This window comes from Equus przewalskii, chromosome 2 (assembly GCF_037783145.1).
Source record: "Equus przewalskii isolate Varuska chromosome 2, EquPr2, whole genome shotgun sequence".
NCBI lineage: Eukaryota > Metazoa > Chordata > Mammalia > Perissodactyla > Equidae > Equus > Equus przewalskii.
Window position 1 is genome coordinate 61,752,193 of NC_091832.1, and position 17,602 is coordinate 61,769,794.

The 17,602-nt window shown below is 34.5% G+C and overlaps 1 protein-coding gene across 1 annotated transcript in view; it reads left to right on the top strand.

Annotated features, from left to right (window-relative positions):
• Window positions 1–17,602, top strand: part of FBXO8 (F-box protein 8) — a 40,475-nt gene that overhangs the window by 1,408 nt on the left and 21,465 nt on the right. Inside the window, exon 2 of the mRNA XM_008514502.2 lies at window positions 17,235–17,571. Within this exon, the coding sequence (XP_008512724.1) occupies window positions 17,243–17,571 (329 nt within the window). The 5' untranslated portion in view covers window positions 17,235–17,242. The remainder of the gene's footprint in view (window positions 1–17,234; window positions 17,572–17,602) is intronic.

Genomic DNA, 17,602 nt, shown 5'->3' on the forward strand with positions numbered 1-17,602 from the left:
CTCAAGTTCTTTCGTGAGGTTGTAGGCCAGCTGTAGTTGGGGGCTGTGATCTCATATGAAGGCTCCATCCAGGGGGAGGAGGATCCATTTCCAAGTGGGCTTTCCTGGTTGTTGGCAAGCCTGGGTTCTCCACCACATGGGCTTCTCCATAGGTCCACCTCACAGTATGACAGTTGGCTTCCCCTAGGTTGAGCAGTCAGCACCCAAGATTCTCTATAGTCTTTTATAACCTCATCTCAGAAGTGGTATTGTCTGTCAGTACTGCCTTATTGTATTTGTTAGAAGGGAGTCAGTAAGTCCAACTCAGAATCATTGGAGAGAGGATTATACAAGGGCATGAATCTCAGGATGCTAAGGATCTTCTAGAGGCTGCCTAACACAGATAGTCTTGCTGATAACTTTTAGGAATTAATAGGTGGAAATAATTGATCAAAAATGCGTCCTACAGAAATGCAGTCAGACAAGGAGAAGTGACAGGTTGTAAAGAAAGAAACTTGTACAAGCATTCTCTCTCTTGGTAAAGGTTTTTTTTTTTTTTTTTTTTGGTCTTTTTTCCTACTAATTATCTGAAGAGGGGCTCTAGGAAACTACCTGAGGGATGATGTGTGTGAGGAATGTTTGTGTTTTTAGGGTGTTCATGAGCAGAGCATATCACAGCTGGAGACTGGATATTCCTTACCTATTGCCATTTTATGTGGTTGAAATTGTATCAAAATAAACATGAGCGAAGATAGCTTTTAAGGAGGAGAAAAGTTAGGAAAGGCTAGAAGTAAGCCGTTCTAGATTAGAAAGAATGCAGGTCAGTGACAGTCTTTATGTTGGTATGAGATCCAATAAGGATGAAAGAGGTGTGTCATAGAATAGAAATGTGTCTTGTATGTCTGTCGTAAGTATTATTAGGTGGCAGGCATCTTCTTTCAGCATTACCTGGCTGTAAGTCACCAGCACAACTTTTGTTAGTGAACCATATACACTTATTGGAATTTAAAGGTACAAGCTTCAGGGTTTGTTGTGACACTCTTTTGTCTGTGATCCACTATAAAATTGCCTGTGCTGCTTCTAGGTTTGAAAGATGTTGTGTATCTTTATCTGTTAGTAAAGTATTATTTAAGTTTATCTTTTATACTTCAGGAGCTTAACCAGCCTGAATGTGTCAATTCTCAAATTGTAAATTTGGCTTTTAAGTCAGGGCTCCCTATCAGTTTAACATAGTTCATTTATAGTAGGTTACAGCCAATAAACTAATGTAGTTTTGGGCCATTAGATGTCTGCAAAGTTTTAACAGATGCTTGAGAAAATAACACAATTGAAATACTTCCACCCACAAAATATCTTATGGTAATAACTGCTACATAAGCTAAAACATGCGTCATAATTTATTATATATGATCAGTTTAATAGGGAATGTTTTGTGTGTTTATTGTGCCTTTGCATAGATTAAAAGATAGTAATTTTCTTCATTTAACAATATAAAAAGATCAAATTACCAAGAGATTATCTTTTCTTTGATCACAGTGCGTTGAAATTAGTCATTAAAATGATGGTTTTGTTACTACCAGCTGCTATGTACAACTATTTTTTTACCTACATCTTGATTCCAATTTGGAAACTGAGGCTAACGTCTTGTCTGGCCTGTGATAAAGCATCAAATCATTAATACTGAAATCTATGAAATATACATTTAACTCATGTTGCTCTTTCATTGAATTATTTTACTTAAAATTTTAAAACAACTTTAAGAAATACATCTACTAGAAACTTGTGTTCCCTGTTTCTTTATTTTTTCTCGTTTTGTTTTTCTGACCAATTTATTGACATAAATTCTAAAATAAAATGAAAACTTCCTGACTTGAATAAGTTTATGTCATATTTGGGGCAAGTATTTTAGTGATACAGAAATGAGAAAAGATATTTGTGGTTTCAAGTTTAGGCAGCAAGTTGTGGGAGTTTAGCTCTGTGATGAGCAGTTCGCGTATTCTTCAAGAATACATTCCATAGAATTTCGTAAGCTGTTTGAATGAAGGAACAAAATTTTAGCAAGAGCCGTGTGTGGAGAGCCCCTGTTTGCTCATATTGAGTAGTGGTTGGTAGAAGTTATAAACCTGGGGAACAGAGAGATGGAAAAGAGAGATTCTATATCCACACATACATACACACCTATCTCCATCACCTCTTCATTTTATTTTACTTTGTAGGATTTTTTTCTCATTTTACAGAATCGTAGAATTTTATAGCTAAACAAAACCTTAGGGATCATCAAGTTTAAAACCCTTGTTTTACAGGTGAGGAAACTGAGACTTCCAAATATAAGGGACTTGCCCCATACAACCAGTTAAGAGTAGGAGCCTGAATCAAATCTATGTTTGTGTCAGTCTCTTTTCATTATTAGATGTTTTGTCACCTCATTTCTAACTTCCCTTGTATTTCAGGTTGCCCTTAATGTTTATTTTATTTTAATACCTTGTCTTATTTCTGTAAAAGCAATTCTGTGAGAATTACAGTTTTTGTTTTGTTTTGTTTTTTTAATTCCACAACTCACAATGGAATGGCCATTGTGGTTAGTGGACATGGAGTGTCATGTGCCCCAAGGAGGTGGGTTTGCATATGCTGCCATGGCAGCTGCTGATTACAGTTGGGTTGAATAAATAGTGCAGTTAAGTAAGAACCAGTGCATTAAAAATAATGCTAGTGAGAAGTATGATAAATTTATTTAAAAGTTAAAAACAGTAGAATGTTTCTTGCAAAACAAGCCTAAGAAATTAAATAAGCCTACAGTTCTCAGCTTTTTGGTTACATTTAAATGACACATTTTAATTTTTACATTTATTTAGATGCCACTTGGTAACACTCATTATAGAATCCAATTAAAGAACCGGAAAAAACCTTCAGAAAACAAAGTAATATTGTAAATCTTTTTGAATTTAAAAAAAAAAAAACAAGCTACACATGGTATGCCTTTTAGTAACAAAAACTGCTCTTGCAGGACCAGATCTTTAAATTTAATGACTGGGTGTTCTTTATGTGTTTAATGTACCTTGTGACCTCTTGGTACTTAGCTATTTCCCTTTTCTCCTTAGAAAGACCTCCTTACTGACGTACTCTTCCTTCATTTCTCAACATTTGTTGCTTTTCAATTTTAGGAGTGTGATTGGTTATCAGGTTTTTTCCTTTTTTCCCTTCGCTCTCTGTCTCTCTTTTTTTTTTTTCCAAATTTCTCTTCTTTGTCTGTTCTAAACTGCTTTGGTGGTCTCTCCTTTTGGAAGTAGAGAAATAAACGTTGGGCTGCAAATTTGACTCTAAATGTCATAGAAAATATTTTCTCACTGAATCTCCCATGTTCTTATGCCATTGAGTAATGTCACATGATATCACTTAAAGATTTTTAAAACTTAAAATCATCAAAACTCCAGTTGTTACTTTCTAATTGAAAATTTCTAAAAAAATATAAATAAGTGAATTTCTTCATCTTTTAAGTCTTAGTAGAATTTACATTTTAAAGACGTCTCTTTTGATATACGTTTTATATCTTTATCTGAGATAGGAAATTTCTTAAGATTCCCCTATTTAGGTATTTAAGAAATGTTGAAGAAAACTAACCTTTTATAATGAGTATTTAAATGAGGTTATTTATGTGTCTATCATCACATACCAGTGATTTAACACTGTTTGCTCAGGAAGAGACTTATGGAATTGGTTTGCTTCAAACAAAAGCATTTAAAGAAGAATGCTTTTTTGAGACCTCCAGCCTCCTTTCTAGTCTTCTCATCCTCCACTGTGCATTCTCCACCTAAATTATAAACCATTATTACATATAGTTGTCACCACAGCATGTGCTATTTGAATCTTAGTGCCACAGAATTACTAAAAGCATCAGTGCAGTTACCCTTTTCTTATAGAATAGTGCTTTATTTGATGTTTAACTTATTACATAGAGATGTTTTGATTAAAGCTGCTTAATATTTTACAGATAGCCTTTATATTAGATAGACCAACAGCTATTTATAAAATAATTTCTGATTCTTTTGTGGTAATACTCTACTCTTTGGAAAAGAGAACAAGACATTACAAATAGTCGGTCAAAAAGACCATCTCTTTTAGAAAGTAACCATCTACTGGAAGTAAATAGAAAAGTATTATTTTTCTTACAAGCTTTAGTAAATTAGTAACTGATGTAGTTGTTGGTAATTTATCTAACTCATACTGCCTGCTAGGTGGAAGGGCCTTCATGGTATGTTATAAAAGATTTGTTTAGACTAAAACTGTATTTCTTTTTTAAAAAATGAGAGAACTATATCCAAAATCATGTCATAAAATTATAGCTGTTTCTTTTTTTTTTTTTTTGCATTAGAAAATAAAAGTGAGTCAGGACCTAAATAGTGCTGTACCAATTAAAAGATGTTTTTATATATGTTATCTCAGTTAAGGTTCATGCAACCCTGTAAAATAGAGAGGAGTGGTTTCCCCCACTTTTTAGGAAACTGAAGCTCAGAAACCTTGTCTGAAATATCTCAGGTCACACAGCATATGGTGTAATTGGAGCTCCAATTTTAAATTCACCCTCCAGAATAGCAGTGTCAAGAAAACCTACCTATTTCTCTTAAGCAGACATCAGTAGCCCACGTTCTCTAATCTCAGCATAATAAAACTAGAAATTAATTTTAAAAACCAAAAAGGTCTACTCAGTTTTTTTTAAAAAGGTAGGCTCTTCCAAATAATTATTCAGTGCATAATAAAAGTGTTATTATTAAGGTTGCTATTGTTATTTTAATAGAAACTAGGTTATACAAGAATTCAGGAGATTTAAACAAAACTTCCTTTGATTTTGAAAATATTTTTAATAAGATCATTTCCACATATTAGAAATATGGCAATATTATTTGAAGCAATCCAGATTAATTCACTTTAGTTTATATACTTTGATTTTTAGTCAGGTTTATTAATGGAGGTTATGTTAGTTTTGTATGTTTTGAGGAATGAGGAAGTGGAGGTTGTATTCAAGTTTAATGGTGTGGTGATGTTTTTGGTAAACAGGTGTAAGTAATTATACGTTTTCTCTTTAATTTTTTTTTAGTTGCACCAAGTCAGAGGCACACAAATATCAATCTTTTTGCATTTATGCTTTTACCCAGTTATTGTCAATTCCTGCGTAAATAGGATCCGATGTAAATATTCAAAATATCATTATATCTTTAAGGGTTTGTATTCCTTGATGCTGTCTTCTTTTGAGCTATAGTATCGTAAATTCCAGGAAGTTAGAGATAATTCATAGGTCATAGATTTTTAATAGCTAGTTGGATTTCCTGAAATATAAAATAGTTAACGTTTCTCAAATTACGCTATACTTTCTGTGTCCTTGGTCACCTTCTTTAGAGCATTCATTGGAGTTTCTAATTCTTTTTTTTAAAGGAGTTTGTTGAGGTATCATTAACATACTATAAAATTCACCCATGTACAATTCTCTGTCTTTTTTTTTTTTTGAGATAATTGTAGAGACATGCAGTTGCAAGAAATATGCAGAGATCTCCTGTACACTTTCTTCTTTGGCAAAATATCTGTTCATATCTTTTGCCATTTTTAATTGAATTGTTTGATTTTTTACTGTTGAGTTTTGAGGGTTATTTATTTGGTCTAGATACTAGTTCTATGTCGGGTATGTGGTTTGCAAATATTTTCTCTCAGTCTGTAGCTTATGTTTTTATCTTCTTCACATGGGATTTTAGAGAGCGAAAGTTGTTAATTGTGATCAGGTCCGCTTTATCAGTTTTTGCTTTTATGGATCGTGCTTTTGATGTCAAGTTTGAGAACTCTTTGCCTAGCCCTAGATCCCTAGTATTTCCTTCTACGTATTTTCCTAAGAGTTTTATGATTTTATGCTTTACATTTTAAGTCTATTATCCATTTTGAGTTAATTTTTAAAAGATGTGAAGTTTAAGTCAAGCTTCATTTAATTAGGTTTTTTTTTTATTATTATTTTGAGGAAGATTAGCCCTGAGCCAACTACTGCCAATCCTCCTCTTTTTGCTGAGGAAGACTGGCCCTGAGCTAACATCCGTGCCCATCTTCCTCTACTTTCTATGTGGGACACCTACCACAGCATGGCTTGCCAAGCCGTGCCATGTCTGCATCCAGGATCTGAACCGGTGGAGCCCAGGCCGCCAAAGCAGAACATGTGAACTTAACCGCTGTGCCACTGCACCCGCCCCTAAGCTTTTTAGCATTGTTTGCCATTCATCCATTCATCCAGTCAAAAGATATTTACTGAGTACTTTATATGTCTAAGGCACTGTGTTTGGTACTGGGTTTATCCATGTAGCCTATTGTGTGGAATCAATTCCTCATCTTAGTATTTATAGACGGTTCTTACTTCACATGGTACCATGTTAACTGAAACTCATGCATATTAGAACTGTGGCCTTGCTTTGACGGTCCCATGGTCCCATGGTCCCATAGCTTTTAACCAGTAGCTAGCACAGTACCATACAAAGCAAGGACTGCTTGTATATATGTGTGTGTGTGTGTGTGTGTGTGTGTGTGTGTGTATAATTTTAATTTTTATTTCCTTTCATAAGTAAACTATAATAAAATTGAATAAAAGCACAATATGATAGGTGAGTCCAAAATTATTATTGTCTTAATGAATATATGTTTGACTAAATATTAGTATTCTGTAATCAAGAAACAGGCTTAATACCAATCTCAATGATTTTTGAAACATTGATTTCAAAGATCTAAGAAGTTAACATACTATCCACAAAGCACTTTATAATTCAAATTACTGGAGATGTGACGGTGTTATAAAGATCTTTAGTAGAAATTTCTTCTTATTAATTGACATTTATTTTGTGATATTGCAAAAGGCCTTTTGACTTGTTGAATCTTCCCATGAAGTCTTGAAGTTTTCATTTCTAGAAACATGTCGATAGTGATTGAAGATGATGGTAGTAATTAACTGCCAAAATGGTATCTCTCTTATCACTGACTGATCGCTAAATACTTGATCTTATTTGCCCAACTCTCTTTTTATACATAGTGTATCAATCTAAGCAAAGTTAGCTTTTTCTTACTTTATATATTTACTAGTTGTTATTTTTTCCTAGGAAAGGTAAATGGCATCTCTCCAAATTTCACAGATCCTAAATTAGTGAAATTTAAAATCAGGATTATAACTGCTCAGGTAATTAAATCCAAAATAATCAGGTATACTCTGTATAAGAGTTATCGTTTAAAAGGAGATGAGGGCTGACTACAAAACTACCTCTTACTGTAAATTACCTACTATGAGCTAGCTTCTCTAAATGTTATCCCTTCTAAGCCCCATGCGATAAGAATTATCCGTTATTTTTCTGATGAGGAAAATAAAGACCGCAGGCTAATCAGATTCTGTGTTAGAGTCTGAACCAGATCTTTTTTCACATCAGAGCCTGTGTGCTTTCCACAAGAACAGTAGCCTGAAATAGAAGCTGTAGCTGGGAACAATAGTGGAGGTAGTAAGCAGTGTCAGGGGTAAAAGAGATGAGAGCCAGTGATAAAGAAACAGATGGTGGATTCCCTTTGCCATTCGTGGGCTCTAACAGCTCTGGGCATAAGGTTTGGTGGTTAAGAATAAAAGCTTTGGACTCAGACCTGAGTTTGAATCCTAAATTTTCTATTTCCCAGCTATGAGATCTCAGGAAAAGTTGCTTAACCTCTCTGGGTCACTATTTCTTGAGCTGTAAAATTAGAATAGTATTTAACCATTAGGGTTGTTTAAGGATTAAAATGAGATAACATATAAAAACTTTAACAGAATGCTTGGCACAGAGCAAGCATTAAATAAATGGCAATGTATAGTACAAAAACAATTTATATGTTTAATAATTATATTATTAAATATTATATAAATGAATATCGTGTGGGAACACACCCAGAAATTCCAAGCCTTAAATGTACACACACAAAATAAATTAAAGGGGTATTTTGTTCCTGCTTTCTTTAAAAATTTTCTCTCCCCTTTAAAATAAAAATTTCTATGAAAAATGGCAAAAATATTTCTTACTGGCTATGTTGATGTTTTCCCTGCCAGATCTCCTACTACCCTTAAACCGTAGTGCTGAGCACTCATCTCCTTAATCGTGGCGTTCAGTCTGTATTACATTAAGCCCAAGGGCAGTCATTCTTAATCTGAGTGCACGTCAGACTCAGAGTTTTTTCAAATTCACATGCCTGGATTCCACAACCAGATTTCTGTTTACAGAAAGGTTGTAAGATTAATAAAAATATCTAGTATATAACCTGTACCCAGATTTACCAATTTAAAAAAATTTGTAACTTTGGTGTATCATTCTATCTAGAGGTAGATGTTACTGGTTTTCTAAACCACTTGAGACTAGGTTGCATACATTATGGCTTAACACTTCAGTGTGTTTCCTAAGAACAAGAATATACCCTGAATACCCACTGAACAGTTACCAAATTCAGAAAATTTAACATAGATATATTTTTATCCAATTTCAGCCCATATGTCTAGTTTTTTAAATTATCCCAATAATAGAATAATAAAAATAAAAAATTATTGCAATTTTTTTCCCCAGTACAAGATCCAGTCCACATACTGCACTTAGATGCCATGTTTTTTAGTCTCCTTTAATCTGAAATGGTTCCTCCACCTTTCTTTGACTTCACGGCCTTGGCATTTTTGAAGAAAAGAATTATCTCGTTTACAGACTCCATTTGGGTTTCTCTGATATTCCACATGATTTGTTTCAGGTTATACATTTTTGGTTGGAGTACTGTATAATTGATATTGTGTCCTTCTTAGAGTATATCACATCCAGAGGCACGTAATGTTCATTTGTCTCTTACTGGTAAAGGTTGATCTTAATCATTTGGTTAAGTACTGTCTGATTTCTTAATTTCTTTCTGTAATTAATGAGTAATATGTGGGGAGATACTTTGAGACTCTGTAAATATTTCATTCTTTATCATAACTCCAGATTCAGCATCCATTGGTAATTCTTGCCTGAATTATTTTTTCTATCGTGCTTGCAAAATGATGATTTTCCTAACTTCATTATTCCTTCTATCTTTGTCGGTCAGCATTTTACTGTAAGGAAGAGCTTTCCTTTCTTCTTTATTTATATATTTATTGATCATCAGTGTAGGCTCATGGATTCTCTTTTTATAGGATGAATTATAATCCATTACTATCCTTACTTTTATTTTGATGCCCACATTGTTTCAGTTGTCACCAATAGGAGCTCCTCCAAATTGGCTTCTAATGTCCCTTTTGACATTATCCCATTGCTTTTGTTTTGTTTTAGCTCAGTCACACATTTATAATCCAAATTTAAGAAACACTGCCTTAGGAGTTTCTTGGTAGCCCTCAAGGGGGTCCCAAGTGGACTGGAAAGGTTAAAATTGGGAGAAAGATGCAACTTTTTACTATATTCAAATATAGCAGAGCCTCAGTGGATTCCTACTCTAGGCAAATTCTCAAAATATATAATCTGTAGAGTATAAGATTTTATAATTATACCTATTAGATTAAGATAAAAATTAAATTGTTAACTTTTACTGAAGAGTCACTGGAAGAAATCAGGAAAAAATAAACCAAATAATTGTGAGTGTTTCAGCCACGCTTTAATAATTGAATATTGAGTCTTTGAGACAATAATGAGTTGATTTATAGATGTATGCATTGTTAGGGCTGGTGGCCCCTGCTTTGGGCTGATTGATTTGAAAGCACGTTATGCTGGGCCACTTGTAAATGTTAGGAGAAGAGGAGGGACGTCTTTTCTCTAGGGTCATTCAATTTCTTTAGAGAAAACCCTTTTTCGTTTTACCTGGATAAGGGAAAGGGGTTGGAATAGATGCCTAAGCATTCTAGACACGTGACGTATGTTTGTTGGGGGATAGGTTGTGGTCTAGTGTTTCATTTACATATATTATTTCATTTAATTCTCGCAAAAATTGTAAAGAGGGATCTTATTTTCATTGTTGTGTAAGAAAGGAAACAGTGACTCACAGACGTTAATCCTCTCATTTTTGTTCCTTACTTTATTCTGAATTATTCTCATATTGATACAATATTTTGGACCCCCAAAAACCTCTTAAGGGTTCTGCAAGGTAGATAAACTTCTTCCCTCCCTGCACTGTTCCAGATGATCCCCCTCCTCCCTTTTCCTGGCTTCCTTAGTAACCACTCCTACTTTCATCTTACAGAAACCTGTTGAAATCTCATGTCCATTCAACATCCTGTTTTCCTTCTCTTTTAGGTTTAGATTCTACCTTTTTTGTTCCTTTTCTTTCATTTTAATAGGAGCGAAAGGTGATAAATATATGTACTCAATCTTACGTCTTTAACAAGAAGCCATGAGTTGACCATAAGAGATTTTATCATAAGTGAATTAGAACATTCTTTCTTCTATCTGCTGTCCAACTGATATGTCACAAATCATGTTAATGAGATGATACCCTACCATTTATATTTACCCTGGTCCTGTATTAAAACCTATTTCTAAAACCATGTTAGCATTAACTGAATAATTTTACAGTTTAGAATATTAAAATTAAGTTTGTTGTTAGTGCCATTGAGTCAAGTCCAGCTCCTAGCAACCCTGTGTACAGCAGAGCGGAACCCTGCCTGGTATTTTTGCACCATCCTCTCACCTTCCAGCACTGTATCAGACAGTGCTCTGCTGCCATTCATAGGGTTTTCATGGCTAGTTTTTTCGGAATTGGGTGGCCAGGGCCTTCTTCCTTGTCTGTCTTAGTCCAGATGCTCTGCTGAAACCTGTCCACCGTGTGTTACCCTGCTGATATTTGAAATACCAGTGGCATAGCTTTCAGCATCACAGCAACATGCAGCCACCACAGTGTGAGAACCTGCAGACTGATGCTATGGTTCCCTGACAGGGAGATAAATCCCCAGTCGCAGCAATGAGAGCACTGAGTCTTAAGCACCAGACCACCAGGGCTGGCTAAAATTAAGCTATGTAACACCAAAAGAGCTTTTGTGGAAGGAAAAACACCATATGTGCATAATAACCATAGATGTAATATGCCTAAAATGTTGTCAGGTAGGGGTACAACAGGTCATTTAGAGATGATAGTGGCTGTTTGCTTAACATTTATTTAAACAAGAAGCTTTATGCACTCTTCTTGGTAAATATTTTTCAAAGACTTTATTTTTGACAAATGCCAAAATCTTCCTAAAATTGTTAATTTGCATTTATGTCATCCCAGCTACTGTGCCATGGCAGTATAGGACTTTAGGAACAGAAAGTTAACTTTGAAATGTGAGATATGATAATAGAGACCAAAATATGAAATTCTAATCCATGAGACTAAATTAAAATAACTATCTCAACTGATGTGACATTTGTCCACGGTACCACTGAGTGTTCAAGGCTGCTCAGTTTGGTTACTAATCCCTGTTCAGTAGCCATTAGTGCCAGGCTTTTGAGTCTCCTGTCCACATGAGACGTTTGCATGTACATGTACTCATGTACATCAGTGCATTTGCAGGTAGTACAGAATCAAACATGAATATTTGGCCCTTAAAGTGAAACAGCGTATAATAGCTCTGCCAGGGAGCATTACTTGACTATTCTATTAAAATGATGAAAATTAATTAAGTTGATAGCCATGTTCACATAATTCCAGGAAAACAGAAATTCTTGAATAATATTCATTTTCCTGTTTGGCCACTGTTTCATTTGATACTTCATCCAATTTAAAAAGGAGTCCTGAGATTTATTTTATTTTGTATTAATCATTCTCTGTAAGATATAATTAAACTTACTAAATAGTATCTAAATCTTTGTTTCTAAGTATCAATTTTATTACTATTCTGAAAAATAAGAACATGTAGTATCCTACTTGCCTTAATTTTTCTCCCCATAATTTTTTTTCTCCTCTGAAAGGAAGAATTTCAACTTTGAAATCTTCTAGAGAATTCTTTGTTAGCATAATTTCTCCTCTGTAACCTAAGTAATTATGAAAATTTTATTTATTTCTGTCAGATGATAAATAATGAAGTACTGTTTCTACTTTTGGAGACCAAGAGAAAATATCTTTGGTTTCATTTTGAAGTTCCTTAGAAAGGATTTTATAAATCCTCCAAAAATGATAAAGAAAGTTGAAACAAAATAAATTCAAATTTGGAAGAAAAAGCTTGGGACATCTTGAATGCTATTAATTTACAGTCGATCCTCATTATTTGTAGATTTTATATTTGTGAATTTGCCTACTCACTAAAATTTATTTTTTCATCCCCCAAATCAGTACTCATGGCATACTCGCCGTCAGACCCAGAGATGTGCAGAGCTGCAAAATCTGTGGTCTGTGAGGCACACATTCCTGGTTGAGGAAGGCAGTGTTCTGCCTTCTTGTTTTACTCTCATATTGTAAACGTGTCCTTTTCATGGTCTGTTTAGTGACACTTTTTTCACATTTTTGTACTTTTGTTTTGCTGATTTCACTGTTTAAAATGGCCCCCAAGCTTAGTGCTGAAGTGCTGTCTGGTGTTCCTGAGTGCTGGAAGGCTGTGATGGGGCTTTACAGAGAAAATACCTGTGTTAGATAAGCTTCCAGCAGGACTGTGAGTTTGATGTTAACGAATCAACAATGTATATTACGTAAGGTGTCTTTAAACAGAAACACTCATGAACAAGATTATGTATTGATCAGTAGCCAAAATGTGGCCAGAGGCTCCCAGGAACCTAACCCTGTGTTTCTCCTGGAGCAGTGGTTCAGTATTCGCTAATTCAGTGTTTGCAGTGACTTTATAGAACAGAACTGCATGAATTACAGGATTGACTATATTTCTTTTATTTGAACATGAAATAGACTAATTATCCTTTTATGAGAGTAAATATTATTTCCAAGAAATAAATATTCTATTTTCCTTAACCTGTTTTGAGTGAACACATAAGTTATCAGCAATGGTTATGGTTTCATCACAGAATTTATATTTACACCAAAACTATTTCAAGTACAAAAACTTCTTTTGTCTTTAATTTGTTTCAATATGAAACTTTTTGCATATTCAGTGATTCTGCTATGCAGCTTAATTCTTTTGGCTAAATAACTGGCACAAACACAGAGTACTATATCTATTATAATGCTATTTCAATGTTGAAAATCTTTATACCAAAATTTTGTTAAAACTTTAAGACAGATCTTAAGATTTTTGTACTTTGAAGTCAAGTTTTGGTTGATTCAGGCCAAACACTTGTTTTCAAGAATTTGAAATCATGCCAGAACCCAGCATGAGAATGTATCGTATTTTGTATCTCTTTTGGAGCCAGATGTTGACAGGTTACTAATGTTAGCACATGGACCTGTTTCATGCCATTGCTATTGGCACTGTTGTAAGGCATGCTGACCTTTGAAATTTTTTTGTGGAACATAACATAGGCTTTTTGTTTTTAGGTTTGGGGTGTTTTGGTTTGGTTTGCTCATTGATTTAAGGAATTGGATTTATGAGGAAAAAAGTAACCATGGCTGAAGTATCAGATAACTAAAGGAGATGAAGAATTGTGTGAACAAACCCTGCAAAGCTGTACACCTGTCAACGTGAACAAATGAGTTTATTTAGCAGGCAGAACATCAGGACGATTAAAGTATCATTAATAACAAAGTGCTCATCGTTTGCACTTTATGAAAATATGATTTTGTCAAAACAAATACCTAAAATTTTGTTGATTATTTGTTGTAGAATGAACTTTATATGCATTATCTCACTTAATACAACAGCCTTTTGAGCTATAGGTATTGTTATTATATAAAATGCAAATTATCACATTACATATGAAGAAACTACAGCTTAGAATAGTCAAGTAAATTCCCCAAGGTCCTGTAAATAATAATGAGTGGAGTCAGGATTTGAACTCAAGTCTATTCGACTTCAGAGTCTACAACATTATGCTCCCTCTATGACTTGCTTGACAATTTCTGCAATGGATATCATGTCCTCTTAAGAATTTTATCACTTTTCTGACAGTTCCACCCAACATTCCACATCTCTGTTACCCTAAGGAAGATTGGGAGTGGGGATGGAACACTGGACACCCTCTCCTTTCTCCAAAGGATAAACTTATGATATTACTATTATATATAATATTAACGTATTGTTATATTATCTTCCCCAAGAAGTTTATCACACTGTGTTCTTGCCCAGTATCAAGAACTGCTTTAAAGGGAAAAGGATGCCCCAAAAGGGCAATTTGCAGTGCTGTTTAGCAGTAGGAAAATAAAAAATACACTTTTCTTTGTCTGAAACCTGTATATGAGCCTCAAACCTCCACCCTCCTTATCAAGTTTTGTTTTGTTTCCAAGAACCAGCTGCTGGCTTTACCTCTCTCTACCAGCCGGATGCTTTCTGGATCATGTTATCCGGTGCTCAATTGAAGTATCCCCATTGAAGTCCACAGCCTAGGGAAATCACCCTGATTCTGTTCCCTAGCAACATCCCTGAGAGTAACAACAGCTGCTTAACCATATGCCACTAGAAAGATGCTGTAGGGAGAATACACAGAATTTAATATTAAATGCCTTAAATCTTGAGACTTCAAACATCACAGTTACCATGTTTGATTATTTATCTTTAGCAGTGCAAAACCAAAAGAGAGGAATAAATGTAATCATCTAACATGACAGCAGATATCTAGATAAGCCTAGCAGTCAATGTGATTTCTAGATATTTTCAAACAGAAATTGCCATGATGAAAATAAAATACATAAAGAAAAAAAATTTCTTTATGATTGTGAGTCTTAAAATGTTAAATTTGTGTCAAAATTAAATTTACTGGTGTTGTAATGTGACATGGCGTATTTAAACATTAAGCAAACTTAAAACTCCTTACAAATTTTTGTTGCTATTATCGATTTTTTTTTTCTGTGTTAATCCCTTTTATTCCCTCTGTAGTTTTGGCTTTTCCAGAATGTCATATAATTGGAATTGTATATTATATAGGCTTTTCAGACTGGCTTCTTTCCCTTAGTAGTATTCATGTAAGTTTCCTCCATGTCTTTTCACGGCTTGATAGCTCATTTCTTTTTAGCGCTAAATATTCCATTGTATGGATGTAGGACAGTTTATCCGTTCACCTACTGAAGGATATCTTGGTTGCTTACAGGTTTTGGTAATTACGACTAAAAGCTGCTATAAACATACATGTGCAGGTTTTTGTGTGGCCGTAGTTTTCAACTTATTTGGGTAAATACCAAGGAGCGTGAATGCTGGATCATGTGGTAAAAACATGTTTAGTTTTGTAAGAAGCTGCTAAACTGTCTTCCAAAGTGACTGTACCATTTTGCATTCCCACATCCTTGTCAGCATTTGGTGCTGTCAGTGTTGGATTTCAATCATTCTAATAGATGTGTAGTATTATTTTATTGTTGTTTTGATTTATGATTGCCTAATAACGTGTTATTGAGCATCTTTTCATATGCTTATTTGCTATCTGTATATCTTTTTTGGTGAGGCATCTGTGAGATTTTCTTGAGAATTTAAATTGGGTTATTATTTTTCTATTAATTGGTTTTAAGAGTTCTTTGTATATGTTGGATACCAGTCCATCAGATAAGTATTTTGCAAAGATTTTCTCTCAGTCTGTGGCTTGTCTTTTCTCTTAATATTTTATATTAAAAATAGGAATTTAATTATTATAGCTTAACCACTAATTTAGGAACTGCTACCATTATTGTGGTATGTGGCGGAGGGAGGAAAGGTTATCTTTTGTGGTTTCTTTGCAAAAACAAATTTCCCCACATTTAAAAATCATTAATATATTCCTTCTCTTTGTACCCCCCGTCCTTTTATAGCTTAAGCTGCTGGATTTCCAAGCAGTTCACCATAAGGAAGAAGGGTAAAAAATTATCTTGGACTATTTTTTCTGTTTTGATCAATAAGTGACCAGTTATAGTGACCATTATCCAGATAATAGCCAATAACTCAGTACATATACACGTGGATCATGCCTTTTTACATATTTTTTAAAAAGTATCTTTGACATTCTTTGAAATTCTACTCAATTTTCAAATTATTCCGAATAATTTTCAAAATTTCTGGTCACCAGTGGGGCTTTTTGGTTTGTTTGGTTTTTTTTGCTAGTCCTTATTGTAAACAGCTAATTAAAACAAAACCATATTTTAAAGTTAGGTCATGCTTTGATATTTATTTTAATGATTTTATATGAAAATCAGTTTTTTCCCCCAATTTTTGAAATACGGACACACATATTAGTAGTCAACTTGGGTTTATAAAACAAGAATATTTTGTTTGGAAAAGAGATCTTAAAAGTAATTATTTGTATTAGTTAAAAGCTCTTCCTGATTTCATTTTTCTCAATGAATTTATTTGCCCAGGAAAAGTTATTTTAAGGCCAAGGTCAAATAGGAAGTCTAGGTCAGTAGTTTTCTAAATATTTGTATATGAGGAAGTCCAATATTTGTAACAGATAAATGTAGAGCTGCTCTGGTTGAAGGTCAAATGGAGGTGGAAGAGACTAGAGCGCACCCTCTCCTGCCTTTTCCCAGGTACCTCTGAGGAATCCATAGGGCTGTGTGGAGAAGAAGTGGAAAATTAGTCTAAATTATAATTTTTATTTAAAGCAACAACAAAACCAAATAGTCATTACTGAGCTGTTTATCCTGGAGTTCTAGGTGTCTAATTTATAAGGTTTCTGAATTAGACTTCAGGGCCTATGTTACATTTTATTACAGTCTACAACTTAAGTGCAGACTGGCAAGAATTAAACTAAAAGCCTGTTTCACAGCTGTTATGCATCTGGGAGTTTGGTTAAAAGGGGCTAGCTTAGCTTAGCCTGAGTTATGATAAAAAGCAGGGCCTAGAGACCTTTTAACTAAAGTCCTGTGCTCTGATCAGAGCTGTATTTTAATACTGGCCCATAAGTCCACGTAATTATAATTTGTAAGAGTCTTTAGAACATCAGTAACTTTTAAATCTTACCATGTGAAAAATGGTTATGTCACCTATGGACTTTAAAAGTCTTTAGCAAACTGGGATAAAGGTGATGAGCAAACCAAATATTTCTGAAACCTTGCTGTCCAAGTTTTGTACTTATGATGTTCTAAGTATTCTTTATAGTACACTACTCCTTTTAATATGCTTTAATGAGGAATGTTAATCGTGATACAGGATTGCTTCGTGTCAGAGTTGTTGTACCACAGGGAAAGGTGGGTTACTTTTTTACTGTAACCTTCTTACTACCTTCTGGCTTTTCTCTCAGGCTTGCAGATGGGTCAGGGGCTGTGGAGAGTGGCCAGAAACCAGCAGCTACAGCAGGAAGGCTATAGTGAGCAAGGCTACCTCAGCAGAGAGCAGAGCAGGAGGATGGCTGCCAGCAGCATTCCTAACACCAGTCATCGTAAACAAGTCCAAGGAGGCATTGACATATATCATCTTTTGAAAGCAAGGAAATCTAAAGAACAGGAAGGATTCATTAATTTGGAAATGTTGCCCCCCGAGCTAAGCTTTACCATCTTGTCCTACCTGAATGCAACTGACCTCTGCTTAGCTTCCTGTGTTTGGCAGGACCTCGCAAATGATGAACTTCTCTGGCAAGGGTAAGTTCAACCCACCATGTTTGATTCTGGT